Here is a 14,162-nt window from a genome sequence, read left to right on the forward strand (position 1 = left end):
TCTTTTTTTTCCTCAGAGGGCAAAAAATAATCATATTCCATCTATGTTTTTTTTTGAAAAGGTGTTATTTATTAAAGGTGTCTTTAAAAGCATTAGTTTATCAGTGCTGTCATTTTAGACCAGATGAGGCACACATCCACCACAGAGAAGCATTTCATCACTCAGCAGCGTCTATACAGCAAGATTCAAGTACTAGTTCAGAATTTGGGCATTGCACTGCAAAAAATGATACTTCTGCAACTGAAAACATCTTAAATCTAGTCTATATATATATATATTAATTTTCATTATGGGGCTGTTATTAAATTTCCTATTTTTTTAGTTTTAAGCAATTTTATCCAGTGAAATGACATTTGGCAGATGTTTCCTTCCATTATAGTATCTTTTCTTTAAATGCCAAAATGATTTGCCAATGGAATAAGATTATTACATAAAACAAGGGGAAAAAAAATCATGAAATAGGTTGGATCATCTTATAATTTCTTCCTAAGCTCATAATGAGAAATTTTACATATATTCAAGAGACTTAACATGATTTCACTTGCCAACATTATCCTTCTTTGCAAAGTGTGTTTATTGAACACTATTCAGTCTTATTTCTTTAGTTTCCTCTGCGCTGCTTTTTTCTTCACCATCTGCAGACGCTTCATGGCATTTAGCTGGGACTCCTGTGATGTTGGTGTTTTTCCGTCAGCTGAAGCTTTAGCCGCATTGTTGCTGTTATTGTTATTATTGCTGCTAGCACTGCTGCTGCCAGCGCTACTGCTACTATTACCTCCATTTCCACCTCCGTTTCCAGATCCTCCGTTGCCCCCCAAATTGCTGGAGGAGGATGCCCCTGGTGACGAGGACCCAGTTACAGTCAGTTTCCCCAGGCTGTCTCCACTGGAGGAGCGGCTCAGTACCTGTTTGCCAAGTGTTAGTGGAGGTGGAGACTTCAGCGGTGCTGATCCAGAACCGTTATTTCCATTGTTCCCACTTCCACTGCTGCCCGGAGCTTTAGCACCCGGCTTCACACTGGCCAGAGCGGACAGACCCATGGGTTTGGATCCTGGGGGTGCCTGGGGGGGCTTCGCAGCCCCTGGCTGGCTGCTACCCCCAAGCTTACTGCTGGACGCCCCCGCTGTGGAGGTTTTGGTGAAAGCAGCCCAGCCTGTGAGACCACTGCCTGAGGGTAGAGACGAACCGCCGCCAGACGAATTCCCTGATGCTGCTGTGGACACCTGAGAGAGAAAAGCAAATACATAATAATATCTCAGACTTAGAAAACATACGTATTATTATATCAGGCCAAAAACAAGCTTGGATGAAGGAAGAGAGTGACATAATGAAAAAGGACAGTCTTAAGTCATCCACCTCAACCAGAATTAATGTTATGATGATGTTGCTTTATGTCATTTTTAATCCGACCTGATAAAATTTTTGCTTAAAAATCTTCTTCCCAACACATTTCCCCTCGATTTTTTTTTCACATCAGGAGGTAGGCCCTTCAAAGCTACCAGAGTTGTTGCATGTACATGATGTCATCAAACACATGTGGAGTCAAAGTGATACAACAGAGAATCACAGCGAATACACTGTATATGTGAATAAACTAAATTTTTGCGACCCCTTACTTCACCTTTCCCCCCATCTTCCCGAAGGAAACAGCACCAGACTGTGTGGAAATACCCAGTACCTGACTGAACAAATTTATCTCATCAGAAAAGTGTGTTTAGGCTCAAAGTAGTCACAAATCCCTAGCAATCACAAAAATGGACAGAGGTTTGCAGAATATTTCAGCTTGCAGAAAAAATTAGTTTCTTTAAGGACCATGAAATTCATGAAATTTCATTAGTATCTACTGTGACCAAGTTTACATTAGAATTGCACTACGGAGGCTAGCTAGACAACGCTCTGCTGGCATAACCCAGCTCATCTCTGCCACTGCTATATCCCCTATATAAATGATCAGATCTGTGCCAGACTTTGGATCTGAATTTAGAGCATCTTTTCATTTAAGAATCAACAGGCCAAACGCTAACCAAAAGCTAGGAAGCAAACATTAGCCTGCTAGTTCAATCATAAAATCTGTACATCCAGCCAGGTGGCACGTGATTTTGGTTGGGGGGCCACCCCAACCCCTTTGATGATAGGGGAAATCACTGTGTCTGGTGTCTGAAGTTTGCTTTTTTAGTTTTAGCACTAGAGCTATGAGATTAATATAGCTAACAAGTAATTTAAGCTTATATCCCACAAATTAGTATGGTGCTAACTGCATGCCGAAATCATTGCACATTTGTCTCAAACCATGCCAAGTTGTTAAGCAATCTTAAATAGGCTTGCATATGTGGTTTCTGGCACTGTATGACACACTATTGCTTATAAACACGGACAAAAGTACAAATACAACTCAACGAAGTTATTTACATAATTAATAACATAATTTTGTCAATTTTTCAACTGTTCAGGTATGAGGTCTGCTTAATGTTAAATGGGGGTATAAGCTTCCTTTACTTGTTAGCTACATTATAAGCTAAGATGCAGTTGTAAAACTAGAGGAGCAAACTTCTGGCTGAACTATGAAGAACTATGACTTTAAATAGACGGTGCATCAATATACATCTGTCTCATTAATCTGATGATGGGCTTTTGGACAGGCGAGGATTTTATGGATTGGTTCTTCTGGACTGACCTTAACCTCCGTTCTCTTGAAGGCCTGGAAGGACCCTGCAGTTTCGGGTTTCAGTTTCATCTCCGGCTTCTTCACCAGCGGGTCTTTCACCACCGGAGCCGCAGACGTCACTGCAGCTGCCGGCTTCTGGGGGGGTTTCTGGGTCTTCTGAGCCTGAAACACATCTTAGTATAAACACTATATCCAGACTCAAACACAGTGTACTATAGCGTTTTTAACTACTGAGGATATCCACAATATGCTCAGAAAAGCATATCACAATACTAAATTTTATAACGATAACGATGAAATATCATTTTTCCCACCTTTAATGCACGATGTGTACCACAATATTCACTATATGTTTTTCCGAGGTTTGTAAAGACATTTGAAGGGACAAAATGATCCAGCAAAAAAGTGGATGCAACATTTAAAAAGGCTATAAATATTAAATGTCTTTTTATAATACCTGCAGTTGTTCAGTATTCTAAAAGTACTGATCATACCCATCATATATTAAGAAAAACATAATGTAACGTAATTTAATCACAATAACAGTAACATTGTCATATTGCCCACCCCAACCAGCCCTGCTACTGAGGATATCCAATTTCACCACTGCTAATTTCATTATCATTGCCTAACCAATGCATTATGTAAAAGCACTCCAAATTCAATATCTCACCATGCGCTTCATTTGTCTGGTACAGCGGGCGCAGTACCACACCAGCCGTGGGTCATTAACATCCTTATCCGTAACCTGAGGTTTGTGACATTCCTGATGATACAGATTGTGACACTCTTGACACTCCACCAGCTGATTGCCTGAAGAGACATTCATCTGTCTGCGGTTAAGAAAGAAGAGATTTTTGAGCAACTGAAGGACATCGAAATCAGAATGTAATTATGTATAATATAATATATTATACAACAGTTAGTTCGGGCCACGCAAGCTGATTGGTTGAGAAGCATTCTAACCGTGCTGATATTTGACCATTACATCACGGGTTTTTCACAAACATTGTATCACTCCGCTAAGACGCCGTTGCTAAGCAACGAGTTTGACAGCTGTAGGACACGCTCAAGCCATTTGAACGTTTTTACTTTTTACTTTGCGCACAAACAGAAAATGGATAACATTACATTTGACCTACAGCCGATTTGGTAAGACTCTGAAGATGAGACCACACTAAACTCCCAAACTGTCACCACCACTGAGCAAGCTTTTCAGTCGGCAGCTGTGACAGAAGAAAACCTAAACAACCTTGAATTAGCCAGAAACGAACCAAATACCATTCACCAAACGTGTAGTCTCATCTTGATGAGACTACGCCTTCGGCCCGTGCCTGCGACCACATCACAGCCGTGATGTTATTTCGCAATAACACACTCCCTCTCGTGTTCTATTGCTTAAATATATAATGTGTTTGAAGACTGCAAAACAACTGCATTGATTTTGGAATGTTAGAATCAACCTTCCATGTTCCATTTAAAGACATAATACACTGTGCTTTTGTTTTATACTACTGACACTGCTCAAAAGCTAAAATATACAAAACACAGCCAGTGCAGAAGCATCTCATACATTGCAATAATGCAGTGTTTAATTATATTATTTTAGGAAAAGTCACTCATTCTTTGTTTATTTCACACTTTATTCTTTCCAGTCACATTAATTTTAACATTATAAAGTTTGGTCAGTAGGGGGAGCAGTGCACCCAGTTCTTAACCTCAAACTCTACCTATGATCACAGCCATTGGCTCACAAGCTGCTGAATGCTATTGCTTTATTGGCCTTCTGCTGAAGCATCTGCATTAATGTGGGTGTGCTTCATATAAATAATATGTTTATGAGGTGCTGGTAGGCTGGCACTCAAAATTTTCAGTCTATTTTATAATCAATCAACAAAAAAGGCTTGGGATAGTGTCTTTATTGTCTATATTCAATTACTATGTAAACAGCTTCTACAGTTACATAGGTTCTATTTTTTTTTCTTTTCATAATTGCATCATGCTGAATCGTCTTCTGAAGAATCAACTTAATCAATGTGTGATACACTTAACAACTACTTACTATTTGCCGTACATACAGGCATACACTGTATACCAAGTTTATGTGTTTAATATGATGTACCTGCAGACGACACAGACAAGGCCCATCTCCATGGCAAAGTCGTCAGCATTGGTTTCGTCACTGTAGCTGAAGTCTGAGATGGGGATGTCTTTGGGTTGGAAGGCAATGGGAGAAGAGCGGTTTTCGGGTTTGTCGATGCGCGGCTTCTTTGGCAGATCTCCTCCATCTCCAGATTCAACTCTTACCTGCATTAAATAAGAAACCACGGGGATCATTTAACATCCTGTAGCCAAGTAATATTACTTATTAGTAAGGTTTCCACCACAGAAATAGATGTTAATAGAGACATCGAAAGAGATTTAATTCTTTTTGTTTCATCGATGCTTTAGCAATACCCAGCAACTAAATATGGTCATGCTAATAAAGCTTTCTGAATTTAACTGAAATGATAGAGAGACTGATAGAGTGACAGACAGACAAAGCAACAGACAGATATATAGATAGATTTCATATTAATTCATGTCATTAACTGTAAAAATGAACTGGAAGAACTTAAATCAGATCTAATGAAAATACATCACTCACCTTCTCAGCAGATCTTTTTTCTCCTTCTTTCTTGCCTTTCTCTGAGCCGCCAGACTTGCTACTGCTGCTACTAGAGGACGATGAACTAGACGATGATTTGGAGTCCTGTTTGTTTATTTTTGATACTGACACCTTTGTCACCTCAGCTTCCTATGGAAAATAAGTGGAACCTCACGTTAGAGCTGGACAGTACTGATAACCAATATTACAATACATATGTATCAAGATACCACTGTATTTTATAATATTTAATTAGGTATTAATAAAGGTAATAAGTTAGCATTAATAAGGGTAATATGTTAGCATTAATAAAGCTGATGAGTCAGCATTCAGAAAGTTATATAATAAAGTCCATGCATCCTGAGTGCTGCAATTGAATGTTAAAATAATGTCTCACAAACTTGATGTATTTTGTCACAAACCGGCTTATTTTATTGGAATGTTTTGTTCTGTTTTCATCTCTCAAAATTACACCAAAGATAACCTCATAGAGAACCAGATAAAAGAAGTGTTCTTAAACTGCAGAACAGTTTTGTAAATGTTAACCACAAAGAAAGAACATTAACAGAACTTACTACTTATCTATTATTAATTTCAAACCAACCTGAAGCTCCCAGTAACACACACTGCAGTCTCAAAATTTCTGCATAATGAAATGGTTAAGTTGTAACTAAAGTCATTTAGAGTGGTTTCATGTGAAATTATCCTTTTTAGAGAAACTTAAATCAGAATTGTTCACAGTGTCGGTGAAAGGAACCAGATGTCTGAAGAGTTGAATGCATCTACAAGCTCCCTCACATTTAGTTATTCCATGAAATGGTTACAAATACACTGTCTGATGCAAGACAATGGACATCATTCACCAATATCTTCTACTAGCACTACTTTTGGTAAATGCAGAAAAGCACAAAAGTCTACAGTGTGATTGTAGTAGATCCTAGTGATGCCCAGACTGAGCCAAAATTAATCAATTACTCCAATCGCTTTCGAAGTTTCAGAGCCTGTGTTTTGCAAATTTAAGTTTGATGTGTCTTGATTTAAAAAGGCATAAAAACAGACAAGCCTACTAAACGCAGTATATGATGAATTATTTATTCATTAATTATATTTATTCATATCATTCAACTGCTGTTGAGAATTCATCTTAAAAAGCGAAATATCATTAAGTTTGAGGCCAAAAAGGGTTGTAATTCCAAAACCCTTTCTCGTTTACAGATGCTTTCCTAAATGGTAATGAAAAAATGCTTTCGTTTCATGTTGTTTTTAGCAGAGCTCTGGAGTATGATCATTATTTTATACACAAGAATAAGACCCATCTAACTGGTTTCCAAAAGCAGCAGAGGCACAATAACTCTGATAGGAGCGAGCAGAATCCAGTGTGTAATGATGTAGAGAATGTGCAGTGTGAACTGTTTCAAAACCTCTGTCTTGAGCTCAAAAAGAATCCAAATGTTTGTCTCCCTTGTTTCTACCACCACCAGTCAAGCCTCACCTTCAGAGAAGTCCTGTAGGCTGAATCACTTCCTCTGGCCAAAGACTCATCCAGCAGAGCCTTGAGTTTCTCTGCAGAGTCTTTGCTTTTGGAGTGAAGGTATCCAAGCCCTTTGAGGAAGATTGGGTCTAATTCTAGGCTCACAGGTCCAGCCATAGCTATAGAGAAAATGAAGACAGGAACATCCAGTGAGGTGTTTATTAAGGACACACCAATATGGTAATTGTGGGCTGATGCTGACAGCTGACATTTTTCATGTAGGCCGACATATCTGCTGATGCCAGTACCGATACATAAACATTTATAAAATGTAGAAATTGGCACTTGATCTACTTAGATTAGAATTATAGAGAAATATAAAATTACTTCTATAGGGATACAAATGCAGTAAAACTGAACAAAGTGCAGATATTTCAGCAGAATAGCCCAGCATCACCTAAACATTCTGCTATTGTGGAATACAATGAACACATCATTATAAACTACTTTTTTTTTAACATCATCAAACATCCCTAAAATGTACTGAAAACAGAGCCACACACTGCAACAATAAAACAAAAAAGATTTACAGTAATACTACAAGAAATTGTAAGACCTCTATTAGGCGTGCATGACATCAGAACCATATCAGTATCGGCAGATAACCATTCATGTGATAAGATATATGATTAACGACCGATATTTGATGACATATTTATCATACTGCGAAGAGCAGAACATTTAGTTGATGATGGGCTTGTATGCTTTTTGCATTACATTCATTTGACTACATTTGTAACCCTCCACAAATAAATGTTAAATTTACCCATAATGCCAAACGAGATGGATTTAATTCCAGTTTCTACATATTAAAATGTTAATGTATCAGCACCTACATCTATAGATATGTAAATGAAAAATATAAGACATCAGCATTCGCCTCAAATTAGTGCATCCCTAATATATACAGTGCTGTATAATAATGTGTAACGTTTTCTCCTAGGTATGTTACTGCAGAGCCGTCTATCTGTAATTTATAATACTCGTGTAGCACAATGTAATAAACTATAGTAAGTTTGAATAATAATCTATAATATTTTCTCCTCTGTATAATATTCCTGTAGTACTATCTTATTGTAATCTTTAATAAGTGTGCAGTATGCTGTAATAAACTATAGTCAACTCGAGCAACTGCCTGACTTTATCTTATAGAAACTGCTGCAGTATTCATTCAGATCATTTTCTCAAATGTTGTTTAATTGTTGTAACTGTTTCCAAATAATCTGACGAAAACTGCATATAAAGTACATGAAATTAACATGTAAAGTATCTCCAAGGCCTGATTTTCTCCCCCTCTAACTACATGTACATCTATCAGGCTCTGAAATTAAAAACTAAATCTCTTTCATTTACAAAGTTACTAACGTCACCAGCGAGCAGCGCAGACACTGAACAGAAAAGAGCTGACTAGCCCGCTAAAAGCTAACTGAGCCTGACTCTGTTTTTGGGTACTTGCCTTGAATTTTGGTACTTAATCTTCTTTACATGCGTATACAGAGCGTTTAGACACTCGTCAGGCTTTTATAATGAACACAAATAAAAAACAAAATCAGTTTAAAACAGTCACGGTTGAATTAGAGGATTTTCTCTCAACACACGAAGCTGGTCCGTCCGCTAAAACAGCCGGGCGGAAACAAGCGCCTTACTTCTCTAAGCTTCAACGTTTTGAGAAAAGGGGATGAAAAGGACATTTAATTAACACTAATAATAAAAATTAACGCGTTTGTCCTGAAATCCAACGAATGAAAAGCTATTCTAACAACTGCAAAGATGTCACTCTGTAAAAAGAAGGGACGAATGAATTTAGAGTTTAGAGAATTTCTTTCATGTTATTGTTGTAAAATTAGGTTGTTATCTACTAATAAAATATTTCATTATTGCTGTTGTTTTCATCACTACTGTCGATGCAATCATTATTATTATTATTATTAGTAGTAGTAGTAGTAGTATTAAAAAGAACAGCGTTTACAGTGATTAGACATAGATCACACAGTACTGCCAGGGCAATTACATACACTAAACAAAACAAGCAAAGCAAGGGGAAATTGAAAGGAAAAAAGGAAAAAAAATTAACAAAAAATTGTCCAAAAATAGCAAATGAAAACTTTTAGCAGCTTTGGCATCTTTGAAGTCGCATGACAACACCTGAAGGCTTGGCATCAAACACTACAGCAAACTCTTTTGGAGTAACAGATGTTTTGTATTTTGCCAAGAATTCACTATAATTTATTAGAAAGCTGTTGTTGTTACAGTAGAAAGGTTTTTAAAAAATACTGATTTGTTGTATAAAATGTCTGTTATTCCAAATGATTTATTTATGTGGAGAGAAGTTGTGCTTATAAAGTATAGACCACTCTAGAAGCATTTCTTACTGCTGTTGATGCTGTTTTGGAAACACTTGTGCCGATGACTTCGGCTCATATGAGCAGAGCCAGGAGTCCAGAGGAACTGTGTTGTCATCCCATCCATATACAGTAGTCACAGTAAAACAGTGCAATTAAATATGACAATACACAATACATACACACAATGCAAATCTACACTCAAAGCCCAACAAAAAAGTACGTCATGCATAAATAACAGTATGAGATGGCTGCAAAGAGCAGTATGAGACAGTGTACCAGATATGAAAATCTGAATAGTGCAAAATAGTAGAGAGCGGAGTAATTTCACACATTGAAACAGAGACTTCTCTAAGCTCCTCTGCCAGCCAATCTGGTGTTGTTGTTGAAACAGATTAAATATTTCTTCGTAAAGAGAGGAATGTAAACACATCATGAGCTGGACAGACATGACGTATGTGGTGGTCAGTGAAGGTGGTGATTATTTTTATTGAGAGCTGCTGACCTTTTTTTTTTTCCTCAGGGTGCTCGGACTCTGAGTCCAGTGATATGGACAGAGATCAACCTGTTTTCTAAGCAGTTATCAGCTGTTTGTGGGGCTCAGGAATTTGTTAGTGTGTTTGAAATGTTCCCCTAATCACTGTTCCCTACACTGGAAAATCAGGAGCACAGCATAAACCATTCTTATATGGAATGGAAAGGGCCTCTCAGTCATTATTCCCCACATTGAAACACTATATAGAACACTATTATAGGGAAAAGAAATGGCCCCTGATTGCTGTTCCCTACACTGGAGCACTATACAGAACACTACTATAGGGAATAGAAAGCATTAACACAATTCTCCACACTAAAGCCCAATAAAGAACACTGTTGTAGGCAACTGAAATGGTAATTACTATCCTCAACACTGGAGCACTCTGTAGAACACTATTACACTGAACAGAATCACTATCACTAATCGACCATTCCTTGCATTTGAGCACAGAAATGGCCCCTAATTACCATTCCCTATACTGGAGAGCTAGATAGAACGCAATTATAGGGAAAAGAAATGGTCGCTAATCACTATTCCCTGCACTGGAGCACTATATGGAACACTATAGGGAGCAGAAATGGCCCCGTAGCACTATTTCCTATATTGGAGCACTATATAGAACACTATTATATGGAATAGAAATGGCCCCTAATCACTATTCCCTACATAGTAGCACTATATAGAACACTACTACAGGGCACAAAAATGATTCCTAAATACTATTCTTTAAACTGGAGCACTGTAGAGCACTTTTACATAGAATAACAATGGCCACTAATCACTAGTCCCTACACTGGAGAACTATATAAGGGAAGAGAAATTGTAGTATTTAAAAAAAATGACCGCACAAAACTAAAGGGTGCCAGCAATCAATGAATTGGGGTCAAATGGAGCAGCTAAGACAAAAAAGGAAACATGTTTTTAGTCATTTATGCAGGAACTTCCTTTAGTTTTAAGCGGACTGCTGTTGGTCAGCTGATAGCAAAGCTGATGGCCCACTGTCTTTTTGCCCTGCATTTTCTGGGCGGCCCACTGGTGATTAAGCAGAGTGTTAAACAAAATGTCACTTTTTATCCCTCATTTTCCACTATAACTCATTAGAAAGCTATTTAAGTAGAAAAGTTGACATGCCAAGAGGATACTGTTTTTCACCCAGTTTTCAAAAATATTGATTTGTTTTTGTACAAAATGTCTTTGTTATTCTGAATGATATGTTTTTGTGGAGAGAAGTTGTTATGGAAACACTTGTACCAATGACATCAACTCATGAGACCAATTTGCTTATTTTTCCTTCATTTTTTGTTATCCTTTGTGAATTTTACCAGTAATATCACAAATAAAGCCAATTATACAGCTGTAACCAATTTAGCAGTGTCAGCAACAACATTTTCAGCAAAAACATTTAGCTTAGTCATTATATTTTTTCTCTCAATTTCTTGTAATATTTGGCTTAGTTTATTTTCCAAAATAAAACACTATGTGCATTCAAAATCTGTTTGAGGAATTTGCAAACTAGTTTTAAACAATAATCTGGATGGTCCGAGGGTGGACTAACAGTAGCATACAGGCACGTTCGGGTCCCAAACTTATCAAGCCAGACACCAAACATGTCTTTGCATTTAGGTTTTTTTTTTTTTCACTGAACCATTTTTTAATGTAAGCAGTATGTATGAATCCAAAGGACTCCCTCAGGCTCTTTCAGCACAAATACATGGTCTTGTTTTTGATGAATCTGTACATGATGATTTATCTCAGATGTTGTAATAAAGCCCAGAAGCAATGGGTGGGATTCAACCACAGTTCCTTTGAGTATGCAAACAATCTTCAGTTCGGCAGTTGGGCTGCCAGCTGAATTTATTGTGCTTGTGTTCGGTTTGTTTTAAGTTTTTTCTACTTTTCATTTAAGAATATGTTGAAAACATTAAATAACAAACAAGTTAAATCTAGTTTGCTTGGGGCTGATATGGTATTTCAACTTTGAAACCTGAACATTTGGAATGCAAAAACAAACCTCGGGAGTGCTGATGTTCATACAATGCAGTGCTTATAAGCCTTCATGACTGATCCTCTCAGAATAAATGAGGGAGTTTAACTCACCACAACAGGCAACATGACTCAACACTTAATATAAGATTTAAAAATAGACTCTGTGCTACTCCCTTCAAACCCAATGGTACCATGTTAATCGGTTAGAATTGTAAACACATTGTAACAGTAAAAAGTTTGGAAAATAAAAATGTGAAATGAATATTCACATCTTCATACCAAGGAACGGTGTGTGAAATACCCCCTTGTATTCAGGTGGTCCCATGTTCACTCGCTAAACCAGCGCTGGCTGGCTGTTCACTCACCATAGCAACCTTGATACTAGCTTCAATGGCAGCAAAATGTTTGGTTTAACAATCCTTCTTCTGAAAAAGCTCTTTTCTAGTTTGGTAATGTGCTCCTCCACACATTTATTGCGATCTGACACGTCCTCTTTCGTCTTCAGTTTGAGAAATGAGTAACAATTCACTCTTTCCACCAATATCTCGGGAAACTGAGCAAGTTTTCAGATTTACAAATATGCTAGGGCACAAGTTTTTCAGGGATGTCTGGGCATTAGGGGTGGGAATCTTTAGGCACCTCACGATTCGATTTGATTATGATTCAGAGGGCTGCGATGCGATTATAAAATGATTATCAATGCATCTCGATGCATCTTTTTCTCTATACAGGATTTCTATCTTCCTACTGTCTGAAGACTTGGTAGTATTTTCGGGGGTATTTTCGAGACTGGACGCTGAATCTCGGCTCCAAAGTGTGCAGCATAGCGAAAGCCCTGGTTCTCAACGACTGAGAACAGACAGCAGACAGCAGGTCACATAGCGCTGAGGTCTGGCCTCGCCAGTAGCGAACGAAAAAAACAGAGATTAAGACGAACATTTGGAGGACTTATTCGCATTTATAAGCAGCGCGGTTGGTTAAATCTGCAACGAGAGACTGTCTTTCTCTAAAAAGTTTCGAAAATGAACTCGCTTCTCTTTCGAATTTTCCCGTTCCACCTTAAATGGTACCGCATTTGTTACATTCGGCGCCTAAGGCAGAATTTAAGGTGGAACGGGAAAATTAGAACGAGAAGCGACTTCAGCCTCGTAAAACAGCCGGATACTGAGACATTTTACAAGAAATTCTTCTAGTTTTGAAGAAAGGTTTTCTGGCGGAGATGGAAGGAAAGCGGCTGTAGCTGAAGCTTAAAGCAGCGCAAAGTAAATCTGCGCTCTCGTTTATATTTTTAGCCCATACTACGACATTAAATGTAGTGGCTCCCAAAATGGTTTGACTTTGTTGAAAGGCAAAATGTCTCTTCTTAACATTTGGGTTGTGACTCCTGATCTAACCTGGCTTTTAATGCAGAGGCTGTCGGTCGGATTTCTAGGTTAGCTCATCCAGTTGTGTTTTTGTTATGTGCCGCCATAGACTGTCCGGGAGCTACACTTCCGCACTTCCAGTTCCGCCTTTTGCGTTCCGTCAACATTACGTTATAAATTAAATATTTAGAAAATCGATTTTTGACATTTATGAATCGATTCAGAATCGTTCACGTCCGCATCGCGATGCATCTAAGAATCAAGTTTTTCCCGCACCCCTACTGGGCATAGTAACAGTTGCTAGGCTATGTAGGACCAACTGGGTGAACCAATTTGCTACAGCGCCACCCTGAGGCAGACCAGTGCTGCATTTGTAGTTCATTAAGATTACCAAAGACAAAAAACTCACTGACTGTGGGTGTATTTTCAGGGACCCCCCAGAATTTTAATGTTGAGACATCCAGGGGCTCCCAGAGGTTAATTAGGTTACAGTTACAACATACAAATTTCGAAAAAAGTATATACATTACACTTTTGCTTTGACCTGTTATCTAAAACAATTTATTCATTCATGTGACCAACAGAGACTAACAGGGCTTGCAAGAGACAGTGCTACAATTGTTTGGTTCAAATATTCACACAAACACACCAATAATTTCGATTTGTAGCTCGTTTATCATCTGAGAACTTAAAATAGATGGATAACATATAAATGCACTGCCAAAACACTAATTTTATTTAGTTTCATGTTTACTTGGTAGTTTATTCAAAAGTAAATTCACCACAAATCATCAGAACTCAAAAAACATTCCCAACCAACAAATTTACACAATTTTTTCTGACAATAATGTTGTTGTGGCCAATAGGTAGTGCGTCAAATCTTAGGCTTGCATCTTCATTGGTGTCTGAGACATAGAGGCTTTAAAAGCAAACCTTTATTTTTGCCTTAAATGTGCATAACAGAAAACACATTCACACACATTGATCAGTTAGTTAATTATTGTAAAACTATTGATGCTAGACGCGTTCAATTTCTAGGAAAATTATTTGGTTTAAGGTGTATTTAATAACCAAAATAAAAAATACAGA

The 14,162-nt window shown here is 37.8% G+C and overlaps 1 protein-coding gene across 1 annotated transcript; it reads right to left on the bottom strand.

The window, feature by feature from the left end:
• Window positions 1–23: 23 nt before the first annotated feature.
• On the bottom strand, window positions 24–8,458 carry ints12 (integrator complex subunit 12). The gene is made up of 7 exons (XM_036574789.1): window positions 8,300–8,458; window positions 6,805–6,962; window positions 5,313–5,462; window positions 4,788–4,972; window positions 3,339–3,498; window positions 2,675–2,827; window positions 24–1,223 (listed from the first exon to the last, which is right to left on the bottom strand). Exons 2-7 carry the CDS (start codon window positions 6,958–6,960, stop codon window positions 594–596), a joined length of 1,434 nt encoding a protein of 477 aa, XP_036430682.1. The 5' UTR covers window positions 6,961–6,962; window positions 8,300–8,458; the 3' UTR covers window positions 24–593.
• Between the last annotated feature and the right edge of the window lie 5,704 nt (window positions 8,459–14,162).

This window comes from Colossoma macropomum, unplaced genomic scaffold, assembly GCF_904425465.1.
Source record: "Colossoma macropomum unplaced genomic scaffold, Colossoma_macropomum, whole genome shotgun sequence".
NCBI classification, from domain to species: Eukaryota; Metazoa; Chordata; class Actinopteri; order Characiformes; family Serrasalmidae; genus Colossoma; species Colossoma macropomum.

Bases quoted from the DNA above. Each gene is read 5' to 3' on its own strand.
- ints12 (XM_036574789.1), bottom strand. From the start codon at position 6,960: ATGGCTGGACCTGTGAGCCTAGAATTAGACCCAATCTTCCTCAAAGGG. The intron at 5,463-6,804 runs GTGAGGCTTGAC...TATTTTCCATAG, and splicing joins CCTACAGGACTTCTCTGAAG to GAAGCTGAGGTGACAAAGGT. The intron at 1,224-2,674 runs GTCAGTCCAGAA...TTTCTCTCTCAG, and splicing joins TCAAGAGAACGGAGGTTAAG to GTGTCCACAGCAGCATCAGG.